Source organism: Anomaloglossus baeobatrachus, chromosome 6 (genome assembly GCF_048569485.1).
Source record: "Anomaloglossus baeobatrachus isolate aAnoBae1 chromosome 6, aAnoBae1.hap1, whole genome shotgun sequence".
NCBI lineage: Eukaryota > Metazoa > Chordata > Amphibia > Anura > Aromobatidae > Anomaloglossus > Anomaloglossus baeobatrachus.
In genome coordinates this window covers 81,315,086-81,338,798 of record NC_134358.1, presented here as the reverse complement: position 1 = coordinate 81,338,798, position 23,713 = coordinate 81,315,086, and the positions used below count along the sequence as shown (strand labels likewise).

The window sequence follows — 23,713 nt, the reverse complement described above, 5'->3', positions numbered from 1 at the left end:
GGCGGAATGATGTGAGACGCACCTTGCATGAAGGTGCGACCTGAGCCAGCTGGGCGAGACGCCGCTGGAACAGCACTGATAGAGCTGAGACTTGTCCCTTGAGAGAGTTGAGGGACAGTCCTAGCTGCAGACCGGACTGTAAAAAAGACACAAGGGTCGGCAACGAGAATGGCCGGAAGAGCGACACCAGGACAGGAAAATTTTCCAAGTCCTGTGATAGATCTTGACGGAGGAAGACTTACGGGCCCGAGTCATAGTGGAGATGACTTCAGGAGGAATACCAGAAGCCGTCAAAATCCAGGACTCGAGCCACGCCGTCAATTTGAGTGCCGCAGAATTCGGGCGGAAAAACGGACCTTGCGAGAGCAGGTCTGGACGGTCCGGAAGATGCCACGGCATCTCCACGGACAGTTGGAGCAGGTCCGGATACCAAGCTCGCCTGGGCCAGTCCGGATGACTCAACGGCCCTCCATTCTGATCTTGCGCAGGACTCTGGGCAAGAGAGCTAGAGGGGAAAACACGTAGGACAGACGAAACTGGGACCAGTCTTGAACCAGAGCATCCGCGGCGAAGGCCTGAGGATCATGGGAGCGAGCCACGTAAACCGTAACCTTGTTGTTGTGACGGGATGCCATTAGGTCCACGTCCGGAGTGCCCCACTTGCGGCAGATTGACTGAAACACTGCCGAGTGCAGGGATCACTCGCCACCGTCCACGGATTGACGGCTGAGATAATCTGCCTCCCAGTTTTCTACGCCAGGGATGTGGACTGCGGATATGGTGGACTTGGAGTCCTCCGCCCATTGAAGAATGCGTTGAACCTCCAACATTGCCAGGCGGCTGCGTGTCCCGCCTTGGTAATTGATGTAGGCAACCGCTGTCGCGTTGTCTGACTGGACTCGAATGTGCCTGCCCGCCAACAGGTGGTGAAAGGCTAGGAGAGCTAGAAGCACAGCTCTGGTTTCCAGCACATTGATTGAAAGGGCTGACTCGGACGGAGTCCAAGTGCCCTGAGCTCTGTGGTGGAGATGTACCGCTCCCCAGCCGGATAGGCTGGCATCCGTGGTGAGAATCACCCAGGATGGAGTCAGGAAGGAGCGCCCTTGGGACAGGGAGAGGGGTCGAAGCCACCACTGAAGAGAGCTCCTGGTCCGTGGCGACAGAGCCACTAACCTCTGTAAGGAGGAAGACCGCTTGTCCCAACAGCGGAGAATGTCCAGCTGCAGAGGACGCAGATGGAACTGGGCAATGGGAACCGCCTCCATTTGACCCAGCACCTGCATCAGGCGCCTGAGGGAATAACGGCGGGGCCTCAGGAGAGAGCGCACCGCTAGCCGGAGAGACTGCTGTTTGATTAAGGGCAACTTCACAAGTGCCGGCAAAGTCTCGAACTGCATCCCTAGGTACGTGAGACTCTGGGTCGGAGTCAGAGTGGATTTGGGAAGATTGACAATCCACCTGAATTGGGCTATGGTGGCGAGAGTGAGCGAAACACTCCGCTGACAGTCTGCGCTGGATGTACCCTTGACCAGAAGGTCGTCCAGATAAGGAAGCACTGCTAACCCCTGGAGGTGCAGGACCGCAATCACTGCCGCCATGACCTTGGTGAATACCCGAGGGGCCGTGGCTAACCCAAAGGGGAGAGCCACGAATTGGAAATGATCCTCTCCTATCGCAAAACGTAACCAACGCTGATGTGACACTGCGATTGGCACATGCAGATAGGCATCTCTGATGTCTATGGACGCCAGGAACTCCCCTTGGGTCATAGAGGCAATGACTGATCGCAGAGACTCCATGCGAAAATGCCGCACCCGGACATGCTTGTTGAGAAGCTTGAGATCCAGGATGGGCCGGAAGGTACCGTCCTTTTTTGGAACTAGGAAGAGATTTGAGTAAAAACCTCTGAACCGTTCCTGAGTGGGAACTGGGACAATCACTCCGTTTGCCTGCAAGGACGCCACGGCCTGCGAGAAGGCGGCGGCCTTGGAGCAGGGGGGAGTTGAGAGAAAAAATCTGTTTGGAGGGCTGGAAGATAATTCTATCCTGTAGCCGTGAGATATGATGTCTCTCACCCACTGATCAGAGACTTGCTTTAACCAAGCGTCGCCAAAGTGGGAGAGCCTGCCACCGACTAAGGACGTGGCTGGAGCGGGCCGAGAGTCATGGAGGAAGCTGCCTTAGTGGCAGAACCTCCTGCGGTTTTCTGCGGACGCGCTTTTGGGCGCCAGTTGGATTTCTGATCCTTGGCTGAGTTAGCGGACGAGGCGGAAGGCTTAGAGGATGACCAGTTGGAGGAACGAAACCTCGATTGATTCCTACCCTGGGCGGGTTTCCTGGTCTTGGTTTGTGGCATGGAAGTACTCTTCCCGCCAGTAGCTTCTTTAATGATTTCATCCAGCTGTTCACCAAACAGCCGTGAACCAGCAAAAGGGAGCCCAGCAAGAAACTTCTTGGAAGAAGCATCTGCCTTCCACTCTCAAAGCCACAAAATCCTGCGGATAACAAGAGAATTAGCTGAAGCCACCGCAGTGCGGTGAGCAGCCTCTAGCATGGCAGACATGGCATAAGATGAAAAAGCTGAAGCCTGAGCAGTTAAGGTAACCATCTCAGGCATAGATTCCTTGGTGAGGGGAATGCAGCTCCTCTAGAGAAGCAGAGATTGCTTTGAGAGCCCACACTGCTGCAAAAGTCGGGGAAAACGCGGCCCCCGCAGCTTCATACACAGATTTGGCCAGAAGGTCAATCTGACGGTCAGTGGAATCCTTAAGTGAGGTGCCGTCAGCCACCGACACAACGGTTCGGGCTGAGAGTCTAGACACCGGAGGGTCTACCTTTGGGGAGTGAGACCACTACTTGACCACCTCAGGTGGAAATGGAAACCGGTCATCAGAACCACGCTTTGGAAAGCGTTTGTCAGGGCAGGCCCTGGGTTTGGTCACAGCGGTCTGAAAAGTGGAGTGGTTAAAGAACACTCTTCACTCTCTTAGGCGAGGTAAACTGATGTTTTTCTGCCAAAGAGAGTTGCTCCTCTGACACTGGCGGATTGAGATCCAGCACAGAATTAATAGAAGCAATCAAATCACTAAGATCTGAGTCACCCTCAGAGAAATCGATGGGATACATAGCCTCCGAGCCCCCAGTGAGGGCATCCTCCTCATCTTGAGAGTCAGCTCTTGAGACAGAGCCGTCGGATGGGGAGGGGGAGAAAACCCTGCGCCTTCTCTTAGAAGGACGGGGTCTGGGATCAGATGATGAATCCTCCGTGAGCTCCGATGGACGGAGGTCAGAGGATAGGAGTCCTCTGTCAAGAGTATTAGAGGCACCCTGTGAGGGAGGCTGATGCTTATTCATCAAAGTCCTGGACAAAAGTCCCATGGACTCAGCAAATGACTGGGATATGGACCTAGAAAAAGGACTCTACCCAGGCCGGGGGTTCAGTCACAGGTGCAGCAGCAGCCTGAGAGACCACTGGGGGTGAGACTCCAGGCTGTGGCACCGCCAAGTTAGAGCAGACGTCACAATGTGGATAGGTGCTCGGCTCAGGCAGCAGGCGCTTACATGCAGTGCATGCAGAATAAAGCTTTGGAGCCTTGCTCCTTGTGTGAGACATGCTGCTGGAGTGGGGGCTTTGCAGAGAATGAACCCCAGGGAGAATATACAGAGGTCCACAACCGGAGACCGGCTGTGGCTTACTAGACCGCTGAGCGCGGTGTTGTGTGCCCTCCAGATCCCGAAGCCCGGTCCCCCAGTCGCAGCACCTCAGCAGAGATGCAGAATGCAGGATGTCCCAGAGCAGAGTGAACTCTGCCTGAGAAGAGGGCGTTCCTATAAAAGAGCGGGAACTGGAGGGCTATAGAGACCTGCAGGGAAGGAGGGACGCCCCAGCAGTGGGGAGTGTCCCTCCCCTGTGTAGAACGGCCGCCGGGAGGAGCCGAACCTGTTCCTCTGCATGAGTGACATGCGAGGGCAGGAAAACGAAACTAGGCCTCCGGCGAAGCCGGGGCCTAAATTTAAGCGGCCAGGCCGATAAGCAGGCACCATCGGCGCGGTTCTCAGGCAAAAGCTAGAGAACCCGCCGGAAAAGTTAAAACAATCACATACAGCATACTCTCCCTTACAATAAAGAACCGGGACCCCCAACATAAACGTCTCAGGTACTTAGCTGCTGAGACGCAGGGCCATGTCCCTGGGGATGAGTGCTCCAGTCCAACAGAATCCTCAAGGGGCTGTGGATGGAGACCGGACTCCTGCCAGGCATGGAGACCGTGCTCGCTCACACTTCAAGCCAGAGCCCAGAAGGGATGGTGAAGGAGCGCGGCATGTAAGGCTGCAGCCTTGTAAATCAACCTTAACAACACCGCCGACACAGTGGGGTGAGAAGGGACATGCCGGGAGTCCAGACATGGACCCGCTTTTCTTCAAACTCTTTCCAAAAGTCAAACAAATCAGATGAGAATGCATGTGTGGATGTATGCCTCCTGACACAAAGCAATACACTGGCTAGGACTGGCTACCAGGGGGTGTATAAGCTCAGAGGGAGGAGCTACACTTTTAAGTGTAGTACTTTGTGTGTCCTCCGGAGGCAGAAGCTAAACACCCATGGTCTGGGTCTCCCAAAGGAACGATAAAGAAATAAATAAATACTTATGGCTCTTGGAAGGAGGAGGAAAGAATGAAAGCGCAAGAAATTTTACACATCCATTTCAATGGGCACCCTAAAGGCACAGGTTACATCACTGGCCAACAACAAAATAATACTTAACATAAAAATGCATGAATAAGTGTAGAACATTTAAGTGGATTTTTGGTTTCGAAATACAAGTGTAAAATCTGCAAATATTAAGTGTGTGTAAGTCTGAACCTGCCCTTAAATGCCTTGCACCGCACACATTGCCAACAAGTCTCTGAGCCAGCTAGTATAGGGAATGATAAGCTACTGGTAATAAGACTGAACTCTGTGTGTTAACCCCTACAGTATGCATGCTGAAAGATTCATTATAAGTGTTTTCAACACAGTTTTATCATGCTCGGCAAGGGGGTGCGACCTATAGTAAAATGAAAGGCATCAAAATTGCATTACATTTTGTAATAACCAATGTAAAACTAAATTTAAAAAGGTGCTTTACACGCTGCGACATCGCTGGTGATCTCGTTAGCAATGTGACACGCCAGATCGCACATACGATTTGCAGAGATCGCACATGTGACCGGCGCTACAAAATTGACCTATGAGCGATCTCGGCAAATCTTATCTGCGATCTGGCGTGTCACATTGCTAACGAGATCGCTAGCGATATCGCAGCGTGTAAAGCACCCTCTAGACTAGTCAATAGACTTTCCAATAGTATCAAACAGTAGGAGCAATTTTGATAAATTTGGTGAGTTATAAGACTGCCTATTGCCAGCTTGCACTGTTTAAAAGCTGGATAGCTTTAGTAAATCAGCCCTATTTTGTGACTGAATACTTGCTTTTAGAAAAAGGCAATTGCAACTTTTCCATTAAGTACCCCAACGTCCCTAAATGAACACAATAACTGTGCATGTGCATTTACGCCAATTTCTTTCCAAACTCCATAACACATTGGTAGACAAAGGGACGTCATAAGAAACTGTCCTTCTAGTGCGTGTCTGGGAAGTGATCGGCTGCAGCGGTCCACCATTACCTTGTGAAGGTGGAGACGCACTGTTTTGCTTGGTAACGGAAGCGTTCAGTTCCTGCGGCTGCTGCGCTTGGCCAGAGCTCTTCTCGATGTTGTGAATGGCAGGTACAGGAGCCTCGGTAAATACAGTATGTAGACGCTTCTCTTGCACGCCGTGTTTCTAGAATACAGTTTTAGCGATTATATAAAACCTTTATAGACACAAAAAATATTGCAACACAAGCCAGAGATGGTGAGAAGCGATTCACAGGAGGAGGTCCAGCGGGCACGTCAATGATCTGTGGCTGCCGGACTGGAGCCCAACAGTCTCCTACCTGTTGGCATCTCGTCATCGCTCTTGATTAGGCGGTTGATTAAAGGAGCAGATGCCGGGAGGTAGGAGGCGCTCCGCTTGGCTGGTCCAGCAAATAGGTTCGCACCAACTATAGCATTAACATTTGTTTTCCAAGACTGTCCTGTTATTCCGGCAGCTCACACACGGGTGAATCATTAATTCAGTAAGATACTTATCTTGTCTCCTCGTCTACAAGCTGTCAGCTTATTAATGGTGGGAGGCAGACGCCGGTGAGTGACATCAGCAGCCAACACCTACAGTCACATAACACTGATGGCATCACTCATACCCCGCTGGAGGGATGACGTATCGCCACAATAGTGTCAAGGGCTTTTATCTGCTAGAGCAATCCTTACTGACATATACACCAATTCAGACCTGATATCATGTGCAAAGTAACTGTTAAGTCGGGGCCACGCACTGGCAGCACAGCGGGAGCCGAGTGTCACTGCGACTGAGGTCCGATCCTGCGATTGGACCACAGCTGCAGGGGGCGGGCTGGATTTATCTCCCTCTCTCCTCCGTAGCCAGCTATTGCGATTCTCGCCCTGCACTCGGGGTACACCTGTGTAATGCGAGTGCAGTGCGATTTTTCTCTCGCCCCATAAACTTGAATGGGTGCGAGAGAAAGAGGATCGCATTGCACTCGCAGCATGCTATGATTGTTTTCTCGGTCCGATTGGGGCTGAGAAAATAATCGCTCATGTGCGCTGACACACAGGCCAATATTGGTCCAAATGGAATGCGATGTTTTATCACATTCCACTCGCTCCAATATTCATGCTGTGTGTCTTAGGCCTTACTTAAAGGGAATCTGTCATTAGGTTTTTGCTCCCCCATCTGAGAGCAGAATAATGTAGACAGAGACCCTGATTCCAGCGATGTCACTTACTGAGCTGTTTGCTGTCATTTTGATAAAATCACCGTTTTCTCTGCTGCAGATCTAGCAGTTATACAGAGCACATGAATATGCTGGACTACCTGCAGCACGTCAAGTAGTCCTGTAATGATAATCTACTGCTGATTAATCAGTGATTTTATCAAAACTACACTAAGCAGCCCAGTAAGTGACATCACTGGAATCAGGATCTCTGCCCTTACGTTATGCTGCTCTCAGATTAGATGACAGATTCCCTTTAAAGCATGAGAACCATGACACATCTGCTATAAATGAGAAGCATCATTTTGGACATTTTCTTCATGCAGATTTACTTTAAAATGGTTATTCAGCATGGATTCCTTTATTAAAAACACACAAACATCGTTAAAAAATAAAAAAGAAGATTAATATTTACTGTACAGATCCCCCCCCCCCCCCCCCCCCGCCCCGCTCCAATAAGTAACCGCTGTGGCCAAAATATTGGCTGCAGGCAGCAGATAAAAGCCAGTCTGCAGGAATCAGGAACTACGGAGCCCGGCTGGGAACACAGGCAGCCTTGGAGCAGGAGCAGCAAGGGTGTAAGGGAAGGTATCATCATTGTATTACTTCACAATTTTCTGCGTGGATTTTATAAAAATGTTCACAGCAAAAACAAATCGCTTCAAGCATGCATACAAAAAGCCAAGTAATAGAAAAATACTATGATAAGTAAGATACATTGTATAAAAATTGCTTACTTACAATAGGAGTTAATATTCATACAAACCAGTAAAAACTACATAGACATTAAATGGAATCCGTCAGCAGGTTTTTACTATGCATTCTGAATACAGAATGTGCTGTTGGGTTAAAGGCCTAGTCACACACAACGACTTACCAGCGATCCCGAAAACGATGCGACCTGATAGAGATCGCAGGTAAGTCGCTGGGAGGTCGCATGTGAGATGTCACAGTCAGACCTTACCAGCGATGCAGGAACAATACAGGTCTCAGTAGCGACCTGTATAACGATTTCAGCAGTCACTGTGACCCTGTCACACAGTGTCAAACACAGCGATGTGTCCTGCCCAGCAAAACATCGCCTTTGAAGAAAATGGCCTGGACCATTCAGCAGCTACTAGAGATCTCACAGCAGGGGCCTGATCGCTGGTAGGTGTCACACATAAGATCGCTAACGGGATCGCTACTACATCACAGAAACCGTGACTCAGTTGCGATCTCGCTAGCGATCTCGTTATGTGTACCTTAACACACTGTTATCAGCAATGTTTATCTGCAATATTTGTTTTTGCTTCAGATTATCATAATGGACTAGTTCTGCTTGTCCAGCACAACCCCTGATGTGATAAGCATCTCTATAGACATTGTACATAGAGATCCTAGTGTGGGCGAGGTAGCTTTCTCAGCTCTGCTGCATTGCTAAATCTAAAAACAAACACTGATAGTGTCAGAACCGCAGCACCCACTAAACTAGTGGATTCAGGGTCTCTCTTCCTACATCATGTGGCTCTCATATGAGGTAGCAAAAACCAGTGACAGATTCCCTTTAATAATGTAGCCTCCTACTTTATAGGCTGGTTACAGTTGTGGTGTCCTATGAACACTTGGACATACCTCTTTCTGTTCATTACTTTTCGCAACTACTGTGGGGATTACAGGAGCTGGGACAGAATCCTCTTTGTAGTCTTCTCCAGTGTCCCTTGTGCTTTCTCCTTCCTGAATGGAAAACACATGATAAAATATGGCCGCATTGGTCATTTCCTCAAAATTGTGCATCTGAGTGTGAGGATAATAATGACATTGCTCCTAGACACCTCCTGACAGGGGACGAGAGCTCTTATACAAGAGAGATGGGGAAATAAAACATCTAAGGACAGGAAGACCTGGAAGAGCCCAATGACAACATATCCCAGGGAGAAAGACATGCTGCAAAATCGCTAACTGGTCCCTACAAAACTTCAAAAGCAACATTTTAGCTAAAGCCTGAAAGAGGCATTCTCTGAACACAGTGGGAGATTGCATTTTGGAAAGGAAGTTTGTATTAGGCATGAAACATGTCCGCAGAAAATACGTTAGTGTCTCGCGGTCCGTTTTTCGAGTCCATGTTCCGTATTGGATGTCAGTTTCTCCGGTACGTTTTACATCAGTGCGATGGCGTATGCTTGCCGTGCGTGCGTGTAGAATGTCTGTGTATGCGTGAGATACGTACGTGTCATGTCCGTGTGCAGTCCGTGTGCCTTGAGCCGTTTCACCATTAAAGAAATAAAACGCACACGGACGGTACGGATAGCACACATAGATGCTACGTGTCACGTACGTGCAGACACGGACCCATTGACTTTAGCGGGTCCGTGTGACGTCGGCAAAAAGCGGACATGTCATCCGTGTTAAAAAATGCACACGTACAAACCACATGGACACACGTTCCGTGTGGCTTTATGTGTGTGTGCGCCTGTTACCATAGGGTAACATTGGTGCACATGTGTTTGTGCCGCCAGTGCGTGTCAAAGTCCAAGACACATACTGGCGGCACGGATGTGTGCTGCAGGCCTTAAAGGGGCTGTCCTGCCCGGTAAAACGGATTGCCAACATTTTGAAAACTGTATAAAAAAGAGAATTTTGTTTACTTACCGTAAATTCCTTTTCTTATAGTTCCGACATGGGAGACCCAGACCATGGGTGTATAGCTTCTGCCTCCGGAGGACACACAAAGTACTACACTAAAAGTGTAGCTCCTCCCTCCGAGCATATACACTCCCCGGATGACAAATCCAACCAGTTTAGTGCAAAAGCTGAAGGAGGACATCCACCCATAAGTAGAGATAGAGTAAAACCCGGAATAACCGGAACCTCTGTCTACAACAAGAGCCGGTGAAAACACACGGAACAAGAAAGCTGCCAACAGGCAACAGGGAGGGTGCTGGGTCTCCCATGTCGGAACTATAAGAAAAAGAATTTACGGTAAGTAAACAAAATTCTCTTTTTCTTCATCGTTCCTTATGGGAGACCCAGACCATGGGACGTCTCAAAGCAGTCCATGGGTGGGAAATAAATAGAAACTGAGAAGTAGGCAAACGGCGACAGCCGTCCGAAGGATGCGTCTGCCCAAGCTCGCATCTGCCGAAGCATGAGCATGCACGTGGTAGTGCTTCGAAAGGTTGTGCAGACTAGACCAAGTGGCAGCCTGACCGACCTGCTGAGCCGTAGCCCAAGAGGCACCGACAGCTCTGGTCGAGTGCGCCTTAATCCCCGGCGGGGGAGGCATCGGATATGGCCGACCTAATCCAACGAGCTAGGGTCGGTTTAGAAGCCGAGAGACCCTTGCGCTGACCTGTGGTCAGCACAAAAAAAGGGGTGCACCGCCTAAGAACAGCGGTGCGTGACACATGGATCCGGAGCGTCCGCACCAAATCTAAAGCATGCAACGCTTTCTCAAAGCGATGCACAGGGGCCGAACAAAGGGAAGACAATGAAATGTCCTGGTTAAGGTGGAAAGGAGACACCACCTTAGGGAGAAGGCCCGGAGTCGGACGGAGAACCACCTTATCTTGGTGAAAGACCAAAAAGGGTGACTCCGAAGAGAGCAGTGTCAAATCAGAGACTCTCTTGAGAGAAATTATGGCCACTAGAAAGACCACTTTCTGTGAAAGACGAAACAACGAAACCTCCCTAAGAGGCTCAAAGGGGGGTTTCTGTAAGGCCGTGAGGACCAGATTAAAGGGAACCAATCATCAGGATTTTCGAGTATAAGCTGCAGCCAGTGCAGTACTGGCACTATCATGCACAGTGTGTACATACCATTGGGGGGCAGCTCGGGTGTTTAGGCAGTGAAATTCATCTTTATAAAGTTTGAAATTTCGTGCACTTTTTGATTGACGTGTGCACCTCTGCAGATAATGTCCGGGCGGGTTATGCAGGAGTTCCCCGCCCCCCCACCAGCCTGTTCCTCCCTCTCTCATGATGTCCGGGCGGGTTATGCACGTGTTCCCCGCCCCCCCCGCGCTGCCTGTTCCTCCCTCCCTCCGGCTGAATGTAAAATGCTAATCTTCAGAAACATGGCGCCGGAGTGGGCCTCTGCGCATAGCGCTTATCTCCGGCGCCATGTTTCTGAAGCCCGCATTACACAGCTTGGTGTCTGCAGACTGCAGAACAGCTGATCGGAGGACGCGATCAGCTGTAGCTATGATGACGTGCCGCCTCAGGACACCGGGCCAGGACAGGAGCCTGCCAGCGACATCGGGGGTCAGGTGAGGTAAGTTCACAATGGACTCACATGACCCCGTGACGGCAGTGCTGCGAGACCCGGTCACGGTAGTGATATCGGGCGGCACTGTCTTCACGGGGTCAGGTGAATGAAATTACTAGCACCTGTGATGTCATTGCCCCAGCAGGCACGCACACATTATACACACACATACACACACTATATATATATATACACACACACACTGCTGTGTGTGCGCCCCTGCGTTGACCTGGGCTCACCTTCTCAGTTCCAGGTCACTGCAGGAAAGCACTCACAGCTGTGTGTGTGTATAATGTGTGTATGCGCGTGTGTATAATGTGTGTATGCGCGTGTGTATAATGTGTGTATGCGCGTGTGTATAATGTGTGTATGCGCGTGTGTATAATGTGTGTGTGTGTGTGTGTGTATGCGTGTGTGTGTGTGTATGCGTGTGTGTGTGTGTGTGTATGCGTGTGTGTGTGTGTGTGTATGCGTGTGTGTGTGTGTGTGTGTGTGCGTGCGCGTGTATAATGTGTGCGCGCGCGCGCGTGTATAATGTGTGCGCGCGCGCGTGTATAATGTGCGCGCGCGCGTGTATAATGTGTGCGCGCGCGCGCGCGTGTATAATGTGTGCGCGCGCACGCGTGTATAATGTGTGCGCGCGCACGCGTGTATAATGTGTGCGCGCGCACGCGTGTATAATGTGTGCGCGCGCACGCGTGTATAATGTGTGCGCGCGCACGCGTGTATAATGTGTGCGCGCGCACGCGTGTATAATGTGTGCGCGCGCACGCGTGTATAATGTGTGCGCGCGCACGCGTGTATAATGTGTGCGCGCGCACGCGTGTATAATGTGTGCGCGCGCACGCGTGTATAATGTGTGCGCGCGCACGCGTGTATAATGTGTGCGCGCGCACGCGTGTATAATGTGTGCGCGCGCACGCGTGTATAATGTGTGCGCGCGCACGCGTGTATAATGTGTGCGCGCGCACGCGTGTATAATGTGTGCGCGCGCACGCGTGTATAATGTGTGCGCGCGCACGCGTGTATAATGTGTGCGCGCGCACGCGTGTATAATGTGTGCGCGCGCACGCGTGTATAATGTGTGCGCGCGCACGCGTGTATAATGTGTGCGCGCGCACGCGTGTATAATGTGTGCGCGCGCACGCGTGTATAATGTGTGCGCGCGCACGCGTGTATAATGTGTGCGCGCGCACGCGTGTATAATGTGTGCGCGCGCACGCGTGTATAATGTGTGCGCGCGCACGCGTGTGTGTGCGCGCGCACGCGTGTATAATGTGTGCGCGCGCACGCGTGTGTGTGCGCACGCGTGTGTGTGTGTGTGTATAGTGTGTGTGTGTGTGTGTATAGTGTGTGTGTGTGTGGTGTATAGTGTGTGTGTGTGTATAGTGTGTGTGTTGTATAGTGTATAGTGTGTGTGTGTGTGTATAGTGTGTGTGTGGTGTATAGTGTGTGTGTGTAGTGTATAGTATAGTGTGTGTGTATAGTGTGTGTGTGTAGTGTATAGTGTAGTGTGTGTATATAGTGTGTGTGTGTGTGTGTATAGTGTGTGTGCGCGCGTGTGTGTATGGTGTGTGTGCGCGCGTGTGTATAATGTGTGTGCGCGCGTATAATATGTGTGTGTGTGTGCGCGCGCTGCGCGCGCCACTCTGCTGGGGCAATGACGTCACAGGTGGAAGTGAGGGGCTGCTCTCACAATCAATGGGGGACTTTTAGTTCTGCATTAAAGGGGTGGTTCACCCATTTTTTTTTTTTCCCCCAATGATCAGATGATATTGGATCCGGATTGGACGGCGCGGGACCCTAACCCAGGATTACTGCGGAGGGGTGTTTATTTCAATAAAGATGGAGTCACTAATTGTGTTGTGTTTTATTTCTAATAAAAATATTTTTCTGTGTGTTGTGTATTTTTTTTTTTATCTATCATTACTAGAAATTCATGGTGGCCATGTCTAATATTGGCGTGACACCATGAATTTCGGGCTTAGGGCTAGCTGATAATATACAGCTAGCCCTAACTCCATTATTACCCGGCTAGCCACCCAGCATCAGGGCAGCTGGAAGAGTTGGATACAGCGCCAGAAGATGGCGCTTCTATGAAAGCGCCATTTTCTGGGGTGGCTGCGGACTGCAATTCGCAGTGGGGGTGCCCAGAAAGCTTGGGCACCCTTCACTGTGGATTCCAATCCCCAGCTGCCTAGTTGTACCCGGCTGGACACCAAAATTAGGCGAAGCTCACGTCATTTTTTTTTTAAATTATTTCATGAAATTCATGAAATAAAATAAAAAAAAAAGGGCTTCTCTATATTTTTGGTTCCCAGCCGGGTACAAATAGGCAGCTGGGGGTTGGGGGCAGCCCGTACCTGCCTGCTGTACCCGGCTAGCATACAAAAATATGGCGAAGCCCATGTCATTTTTTTTTTCTTTTTGGGTAAAAAACTGCATACAGTCCTGGATGGAGGATGCTGAGCCTTGTAGTCCCATGCATGACAAGTAACAGTGTGGATTTTGGCTAAGTTCACACACTGCGTCGTTTTATTTAAGCGGTGTTTTTGTGCGTTTTTTTGCGTCAAAAAACCCCAAAAAACCATACGTGGCAAACAACAGACGCGTTTTTACCGGGTTTTGGTGCGTTTTTTGCTCTGTGTTTTTATGCTTTTTTTATCAGAGAAAGATTGTTGAAAGAAAAAAAAAATAAAAAAGGTCTGAAGTAATTTCCTTCTTCAATATGTTCTTCATTCTCCACTAGTGTATGCAGGAGAGCATACAGCTGCAGAACTACAGGGCTCAGCATGCTCTATCCAGGACTGTATGCTGGAGGGAGAGGCAGGGGGAGCAGAACTACAAGGCTCAGCATCCTCCATTCACTAGTGTATGCATGAGAGCAGACAGCAGCTGCAGAACTACAAGGCTCAGCATCCTCCATTCACTAGTGTATACAGGAGAGCAGACAGCAGCTGCAGAACTACAAGCCTCAGTATCCTCCATTCACTAGTGTAAGCAGGAGAGAAGACAGCAGCTGCAGAACTACAAGGCTCAGCATACTCCATCCCGGACTGTATGCAGTTTTTTGCCAAAAAAGAAAAAAAAAATGACGTGGGCTTCGCCATATTTTTGTATGCTAGCCGGGTACAGCAGGCAGGTACGGGCTGCCCCCAACCCCCAGCTGCCTATTTGTACCCAGCTGGGAACCAAAAATATAGAGAAGCCCTTTTTTTTTTTTTTTTAATTATTTCATGAATTTCATGAAATAATAAATAAAAAAATGACGTGAGCTTCGCCTAATTTTGGTGTCCAGCCGGGTACAACTAGGCAGCTGGGGATTGGAATCCACAGTGCAGGGTGCCCATGCTTTCTGGGCACCCCCACTGCGAATTGCAGTCCGCAGCCACCCCAGAAAATGGCGCTTTCATAGAAGCGCCATCTTCCGGCGCTGTATCCAACTCTTCCAGCTGCCCTGATGCCGGGTGGCTAGCCAGGTAATAATGGAGTTAGGGCTAGCTGTATATTATCAGCTAGCCCTAAGCCCGAAATTCATGGTGTCACGCCAATATTAGACATGGCCACCATGATTTTCTAGTAATGATAAAAAAAAAAAAAATACACAACACACAGAAAAATATTTTTATTAGAAATAAAACACAACACAATTAGTGACTCCATCTTTATTGAAATAAACCCCCCTCCGCAGTAATCCTGGGTTAGGGTCCCGCGCCGTCCAATCCGGATCCAATATCATCTGATCATTGGGGGGAAAAAAAAAAATGGGTGAACCACCCCTTTAATGCAGAACTAAAAGTCCCCCATTGATTGTGAGAGCAGCCCCTCACTTCCACCTGTGACGTCATTGCCCCAGCAGAGAGGCGCGCGCGCACACACACACACACATATTATACGCGCACACACACATTATACACACGCGCGCGCACACACATTATACACACACTATACACACACACTAAACACGCACTATACACACACACACACACATACACACATACACGCGTGCGCGCACACACATTATACACGCGTGCGCGCACACACATTATACACGCGTGCGCGCACACACATTATACACGCGTGCGCGCACACACATTATACACGCGTGCGCGCACACACATTATACACGCGTGCGCGCACACACATTATACACGCGTGCGCGCACACACATTATACACGCGTGCGCGCACACACATTATACACGCGTGCGCGCACACACATTATACACGCGTGCGCGCACACACATTATACACGCGTGCGCGCACACACATTATACACGCGTGCGCGCACACACATTATACACGCGTGCGCGCACACACATTATACACGCGTGCGCGCACACACATTATACACGCGTGCGCGCACACACATTATACACGCGTGCGCGCACACACATTATACACGCGTGCGCGCACACACATTATACACGCGTGCGCGCACACACATTATACACGCGTGCGCGCACACACATTATACACGCGTGCGCGCACACACATTATACACGCGTGCGCGCACACACATACACGCGTGCGCGCACACACATACACGCGTGCGCGCACACACATTATACACGCGTGCGCGCACACACATTATACACGCGTGCGCGCACACACATTATACACGCTGTGCGCGCACACACATTATACACGCGTGCGCGCACACACATTATACACGCGTGCGCGCACACACATTATACACGCACGCGCGCACACACATTATACACGCGCGCGCGCACACACATTATACACGCGCGCGCACACACATTATACACGCGCGCGTGCACACACACATTATACACGCGCGCGTGCACACACACATTATACACGCGCGTGCGCGCACACACACATTATACACGCGCGCGCGCACGCACACACACATTATACACACACACAGCTGTGAGTGCTTTCCTGCAGTGACCTGGAACTCAGAAGGTGAGCCCAGGTCAACGCAGGGGCGCACACACAGCAGTGTGTGTGTGTATATATATATATATATAGTGTGTGTATGTGTGTGTATAATGTGTGCGTGCCTGCTGGGGCAATGACATCACAGGTGCTAGTAATTTCATTCACCTGACCCCGTGAAGACAGTGCCGCCCGATATCACTACCGTGACCGGGTCTCGCAGCACTGCCGTCACGGGGTCATGTGAGTCCATTGTGAACTTACCTCACCTGACCCCCGATGTCGCTGGCAGGCTCCTGTCCTGGCCCGGTGTCCTGAGGCGGCACGTCATCATAGCTACAGCTGATCGCGTCCTCCGATCAGCTGTTCTGCAGTCTGCAGACACCAAGCTGTGTAATGCGGGCTTCAGAAACATGGCGCCGGAGATAAGCGCTATGCGCAGAGGCCCACTCCGGCGCCATGTTTCTGAAGATTAGCATTTTACATTCAGCCGGAGGGAGGGAGGAACAGGCAGCGCGGGGGGCGGGGAACACGTGCATAACCCGCCCGGACATCATGAGAGAGGGAGGAACAGGCTGGTGGGGGGGCGGGGAACTCCTGCATAACCCGCCCGGACATTATCTGCAGAGGTGCACACGTCAATCAAAAAGTGCACGAAATTTCAAACTTTATAAAGATGAATTTCACTGCCTAAACACCCGAGCTGCCCCCCAATGGTATGTACACACTGTGCATGATAGTGCCAGTACTGCACTGGCTGCAGCTTATACACGAAAATCCTGATGATTGGTTCCCTTTAAGGTCTCAGGGATCCAGAGGCCGCCGGTAAGGCGGAATGATGTGAGATGCGCCCAGTATAAAGGTGCGCATCTAGGGCCAGCCGGGCGAAACGCCGCTGGAACAACGCTGACAGAGCCGAGACCTGTCCCTTGAGGGAATTGAGGGACAGTCCTAGCTGCAGACCAGACTGTAGAAAGGACAGGATGGTCGGCAAGGAAAAACGGCCAAGGAGCATGGCCGGAAGAACGACACCAGGACAGGAAAATTCTCCAAGTCCTGTGGTAAATCCTGTCCGAGGAAGACTTCCGAGCCTGAGTCATAGTGAAGATGACCTCGGAAGGAATGCCTGAAGCCGTCAGGATCCAGGACTCAAGAGCCACGCCGTCAATCTGAGAGCCGCAGAATTCTGGCGGAAAACGGACCCTGTGAGGGTCTGGGCGGTCTGGGAGATGCCATGGCACCTCTACGGACAGACGGAGCAGGTCTGGGAACCAAGCTCGCCTGGGCCAGTCTGGAGCAATGATTATGACCCGACGGCCCTCCATTCTGATCTTGCGCAGGACTCTGGGCAAGAGAGCTAGAGGGGGAAACACGTAGGCCAGACGGAACTGGGACCAATCTTGAACCAGCGCGTCCGCTGCCAAGGCCTGAGGATCGTGGGAGCGAGCCACGTAAACCGGGACCTAGTTGTTGTGCCGGGATGCCATTAGATCCACTTCCGGAGTGCCCCACTTGCAGCAGATTGACCGGAACACTGCCGGATGCAGGGCCCACCCGCCGCTGTCTGCCTCCCAGTTTTCTAAGCCTGGGATGTGGACTGCGGATATGGTGGACTTTGAGTCCTCCGTCCACTGAAGGATAAGTTCAACTTCCGACATTGCTAGGCGGCTGCGAGTCCCGCCTTGGTGATTGAGGTAGGCAACTGCTGTCGCGTTGTCTGACTGGACACGAATGTGCCTGCCCGCCAACAGGTGGTGAAAAACTACGAGAGCTAGGAGTACAGACCTGATTTCCAGCACCTTGATCGAGAGGGCTGATTCGGACGGAGTCCAAGTGCCCTGTGCTCGGTGGTGGAGAAACACTGCTCCCCAGCCGGATAGACTGGCATCCGTGGTGAGAATCACCCAGGACGGGGCCAGAAAGGAGCTTCCCTGGGACAGAGAGAGGCGCCGAAGCCACCACTAAAGAGAGCTCCTGGTCTGTGGCGACAGAGCCACCAGCCTGTGCAAGGAAGAGGTCCGCTTGTCCCAACAGCGGAGAATGTCCAGCTGCAGGGGACGCAGATGGAACTGGCAAAGGGAACCGCTTCCATTGACGCCACCATCTGACCCAGCACCTGCATGAGATGCCTGATGGAATGACGGCGGAGCCTCAGCAGAGAGCGAACCGCCAGATGAAGGGGCTGTTTGACTAAGGGCAGCTTCACAAGTGCCAGCAGAGTCTCGAATTGCATCCCTAGGTACGTAAGGTCCTAGGTCGGGGTCAGAGTGGACTTGCAAGCGTGGCGAGAGCGAGCGAGGCACGCCGGCGAGAGCGAGCGAGGCACGCCGGCGAGAGCGAGCGAGGCACGCCGGCGAGAGCGAGCGAGGCACGCCGGCGAGAGCGAGCGAGGCACGCCGGCGAGAGCGAGCGAGGCACGCCGGCGAGAGCGAGCGAGGCACGCCGGCGAGAGCGAGCGAGGCACGCCGGCGAGAGCGAGCGAGGCACGCCGGCGAGAGCGAGCGAGGCACGCCGGCGAGAGCGAGCGAGGCACGCCGGCGAGAGCGAGCGAGGCACGCCGGCGAGAGCGAGCGAGGCACGCCGGCGAGAGCGAGCGAGGCACGCCGGCGAGAGCGAGCGAGGCACGCCGGCGAGAGCGAGCGAGGCACGCCGGCGAGAGCGAGCGAGGCACGCCGGCGAGAGCGAGCGAGGCACGCCGGCGAGAGCGAGCGAGGCACGCCGGCGAGAGCGAGCGAGGCACGCCGGCGAGAGCGAGCGAGGCACGCCGGCGAGAGCGAGCGAGGCACGCCGGCGAGAGCGAGCGAGGCACGCCGGCGAGAGCGAGCGAGGCACGCCGGCGAGAGCGAGCGAGGCACGCCGGCGAGAGCGAGCGAGGCACGCCGCTGAGAGCGAGCGAGGCACGCCGCTGAGAGCGAGCGAGGCACGCCGCTGAGAGCGAGCGAGGCACGCCGCTGAGAGCGAGCGAGGCACGCCGCTGAGAGCGAGCGAGGCACGCCGCTGAGAGCGAGCGAGGCACGCCGCTGAGAGCGAGCGAGGCACGCCGCTGAGAGCGAGCGAGACACGCCGCTGAGAGCGAGCGAGACACGCCGCTGAGAGCGAGCGAGACACGCCGCTGAGAGCGAGCGAGACACGCCGCTGAGAGCGAGCGAGACACGCCGCTGAGAGCGAGCGAGACACGCCGCTGAGAGCGAGCGAGACACGCCGCTGAGAGCGAGCGAGACACGCCGCTGAGAGCGAGCGAGACACGCCGCTGAGAGCGAGCGAGACACGCCGCTGAGAGCGAGCGAGACACGCCGCTGAGAGCGAGCGAGACACGCCGCTGAGAGCGAGCGAGACACTCCGCTGAGAGCGAGCGAGACACTCCGCTGAGAGCGAGCGAGACACTCCGCTGAGAGCGAGCGAGACACTCCGCTGAGAGCGAGCGAGACACTCCGCTGAGAGCGAGCGAGACACTCCGCTGAGAGCGAGCGAGACACTCCGCTGAGAGCGAGCGAGACACTCCGCTGAGAGTGAGCGAGACACTCCGCTGACAGTCTGCACTGGATGAAGCCTTGACTAGAACGTCGTCCAGGTAAGGAATCACTACCAACCCCTGGAGGTGCAGAACCGCAACCACTGCTGCCATGACCTTGTGAGTACACGAGGGGCCGTGGCTAACCCGAAGGGGAGAGCCACGAATTGGAAATGTTCCTCTCCGATTACAAAACATAGCCAACGCTGGTGTGAAACTGCGATTGGCACAAGCAGAAAGACATCTCTGATGTCGATGGCTGCTAAGAAATCTCCTTGGGTCATTGACTGATCGCAGAGATTCCATGCAAAAATGCCGCACCTGACATGCTTGTTGAGAAGCTTGAGATCCAGGTCGGAAAGCACCGTCCTTTTCGGGGACTAGGAAGAGATTTGAGTAGAAATCTCTGAACCGTTCCCAGTCGGGAACTGGTACAATTACTCCATTGGCCTGCAAGAATGCCACGGCCTGTGAGAAGGCGGCGGCCTTGGGGCAGGGGGGAGTTGACAGAAAAAATCTGTTTGGCGGGCTGGATAGAATTCTATTCTGTAGCCGTGGGAGATGGTAACCCACACCCACTGATCGAAGACGTGTTGAAACCACACGTCGCCCAAGAGGGAGAGCCTGCCACCGACCAAGGACGTTACTGGCGCGGCCAGATAATCAAGAGGAGGCTGCCTTGGTGGCAGCAGCTCCTGCGGACTTCTGAGGACGCGGCTTCATGCGCCAGTTGGATTACGGACCTTGGCTGAGTTAGTGGACGAGGCCGAGGGCTTAGAGGACGACCAGTTAGAGGAACGAAAGGAACGAAACCTCGACTGGTTCCTGCCCTGGACAGGTTTCCTGGGTTTGTGGCATGGAAATACTCTTCCTGCCAAAAAACTTCCTTAATAATTTCATCCAGATGTTCACCGAATAGACTGGTCCCAGCAAAAGGGAGCCCAGCAAGGAACTTCTTAAGAAGCATCTGCCTTCCACTCTCGAAGCCACAGGAGCCTGCGGATAGCGAGGGAAGTAGCAGAGGCCACCGCAGTGCGGTGACAGTCTCCAGCATGGCAGACATGGCATAGGATGAAAGAAGGGAATTTTGTTACTTACCGTAAATTCCTTTTCTTCTAGCTCTTATTGGGAGACCCAGACGATTGGGGTATAGCTACTGCCCTCTGGAGGCCACACAAAGCACTACATCAAAAGTGCAAGGCCCCTCCCCCTCTGGCTATACCCCCCCGTGGTATCACGGGTTCTCCAGTTTTAGTGCCAAAGCAAGAAGGAGGAAGCCAATAACTGGTTTAAACAAATTAACTCCGAATAACATCGGAGAACTGAAAAACCGTTCAACATGAACAACATGTGTACCCGCAAACAACAAAAAAACATCCCGAAGGACAACAGGGCGGGTGCTGGGTCTCCCAATAAGAGCTAGAAGAAAAGGAATTTACGGTAAGTAACAAAATTCCCTTCTTCTTCAGCGCTCTATTGGGAGACCCAGACGATTGGGACGTCCAAAAGCTGTCCCTGGGTGGGTAAAGAAATACCTCATGTTAGAGCTGCAAAACAGCCCTCCCCTACGGGGGTGTCACTGCCGCCTGCAGGACTCTTCTACCTAAGCTGGCATCCGCCGAAGCATAGGTATGCACCTGATAATGCTTGGTGAAAGTGTGCAGACTGGACCAGGTAGCTGCCTGGCACACCTGTTGAGCCGAAGCCTGGTGACGTAATGCCCAGGACGCACCCACGGCTCTGGTTGAGTGGGCTTTTAGCCCTGAAGGAACCGGAAGCCCCGCAGAACGGTAGGCTTCAAGAATTGGTTCTTTGATCCATCGAGCCAGGGTGGCTTTAGAAGCCTGCAACCCCTTGCGCGGACCAGCGACAAGGACAAAAAGTGCATCGGAACGGCGTATGGGCGCCGTGCGGGAAATGTAGATTCTGAGTGCTCTCACCAGATCTAGCAAACGTAAGTCCTTTTCATACCGGTGAACCGGATGAGGGCAAAAAGAAGGCAAGGAAATATCCTGATTAAGATGAAAAGAGGATACGACCTTAGGAAGAAACTCCGGAATGGGGCGCAGCACAACCTTGTCCTGGTGGAACACCAGGAAGGGAGCCTTGGATGACAGAGCTGCCAGCTCAGACACTCGCCGAAGCGATGTGATGGCAACAAGAAACGCCACTTTCTGCGACAGCCGAGAAAAGGAAACTTCCTTCAGAGGCTCGAAGGGCGGCTTCTGGAGAGCAACTAGTACCCTGTTCAGATCCCATGGATCTAACGGTCGCTTGTACGGGGGCACAATATGACAGACCCCCTGCAGGAACGTGCGCACCTTAGGAAGACGTGCTAGACGCTTCTGAAAAAACACGGATAGTGCCGAAACTTGCCCTTTAAGGGAGCTGAGCGACAAGCCCTTTTCTAACCCCGATTGCAGGAAAGAAAGAAACTTGGGTAATGCAAATGGCCAGGGAGACACTCCCTGGGCCGAGCACCAGGATAAGAAAATCTTCCACGTTCTGTGGTAGATCTTAGCAGAATTCGACTTTCTAGCTTGTCTCATTGTGGCAATCACTCCTTGAGATAATCCTGCAGATGCTAGGATCCAGGACTCAATGGCCACACAGTCAGGTTCAGGGCCGCAGAATTCTGATGGAAAAACGGCCCTTGGGACAGTAAGTCTGGTCGGTCTGACAGTGACCACGGTCGACCGATCGTGAGATGCCACAGATCCGGATACCACGACCTCCTCGGCCAGTTTGGAGCGACGAGTATGATGCGGCTGCACTCGGATCTGATCTTGCGTAGCACTCTGGGCAAGAGCGCCAGAGGCGGAAACACGTAAGGGAGCTGAAACTGCGACCAATCTTGAACCAAGGCGTCTGCCGCCAGAGCTCTTTGATCGCGCGACCTCGCCATGAATGCCGGGACCTTGTTGTTGTGCCGGGATGCCATTAGGTCGACGTCCGGCACTCCCCAGCGGCGACAGATTTCCTGAAACACGTCCGGGTGAAGGGACCATTCCCCTGCGTCCATGCCCTGGCGACTGAGGAAGTCTGCTTCCCAGTTTTCTACGCCTGGGATGTGAACCGCGGATATGGTGGATGCTCTGTCCTCCACCCACATTAGAATGCGCCGGACTTCTTGGAAGGCTTGCCGACTGCGCGTCCCTCCTTGGTGGTTGATGTATCTCCTATCACAAAACGTAGAAAACGTTGATGTTCTGTAGCAATTGGCACGTGGAGATAAGCATCTTTGATGTCTATTGAGGCAAGGAAGTCTCCTCTGGACATTGAGGCAATGACAGAGCGGAGGGTTTCCATCCGGAACCTCCTGGCGTGCACATGTTTGTTGAGCCGTTTTAGGTCCAGAACAGGACGGAACGAGCCGTCCTTTTTTGGAACCACAAAGAGATTGGAGTAAAACCCTTGCCCTTGTTCCTGAGGAGGGACTGGGATAACCACTCCTTCCGCTTTTAGGGAATCCACCGCCTGCAACAGAGCATCTGCTCGGTCTGGATGTGGGGAGGTTCTGAAGAACCGAGCTGGAGGACGAGAACTGAACTCGATTCTGTACCCGCGAGACAAAATGTCCGTCACCCACCGGTCTTTGACCTGTGACATCCAAATGCCGGAAAAGCGGGAGAGCCTGCCCCCGACCGGCGATGCGGAGGGGGGGGGCTGGAAGTCATGAGGTAGCCGCTTTGGAAGCGGTACCTCCATTTGCTTTCTTGGGGCGTGTGTGAGTCCGCCACGAATCTGAGTTTCTTTGCGTCCTCTGAGTCCCTTTGGACGAGGTAAATGGTGTCTTGCCCGAACCTCGAAAGGACTGAAACCTCTGCTGCCACTTTTTCTGCTGAGGTTTGGATGTTCTGGGTTGTGGTAAAGAGGAGTCTTTACCCTTGGACTGCTTAATGATGTCAGCCAATGGCTCGCCAAACAGTCTATCTCTAGACAAAGGCAAACTGGTTAAACATTTTTTGGAACCAGCATCTGCTTTCCAGTCCTTTAACCACAAGGCTCTGCGCAAAACTACCGAATTGGCGGACGCCATTGAGGTGCGACTGGTAGATTCTAGGACCGCATTGATAGCGTAAGACGCAAACGCCGACATCTGCGTGGTAAGGTGCGCCACTTGCGGCACTGCTGGATGCATGATAGCATCCACCTTTGCTAAGCCAGCTGAAATA

General features: G+C 52.6%; 1 protein-coding gene across 1 annotated transcript in view; it reads right to left on the bottom strand.

Moving 5' to 3' along the window:
• MTDH (metadherin) overlaps positions 1–23,713 on the bottom strand; it is a 161,209-nt gene that overhangs the window by 23,355 nt on the left and 114,141 nt on the right. The window contains exons 10-11 of the mRNA XM_075353065.1: positions 8,492–8,593; positions 5,667–5,823 (exon numbers count right to left, since the gene is read on the bottom strand). Coding sequence (XP_075209180.1) covers positions 5,667–5,823; positions 8,492–8,593 — 259 coding nt within the window. The remainder of the gene's footprint in view (positions 1–5,666; positions 5,824–8,491; positions 8,594–23,713) is intronic.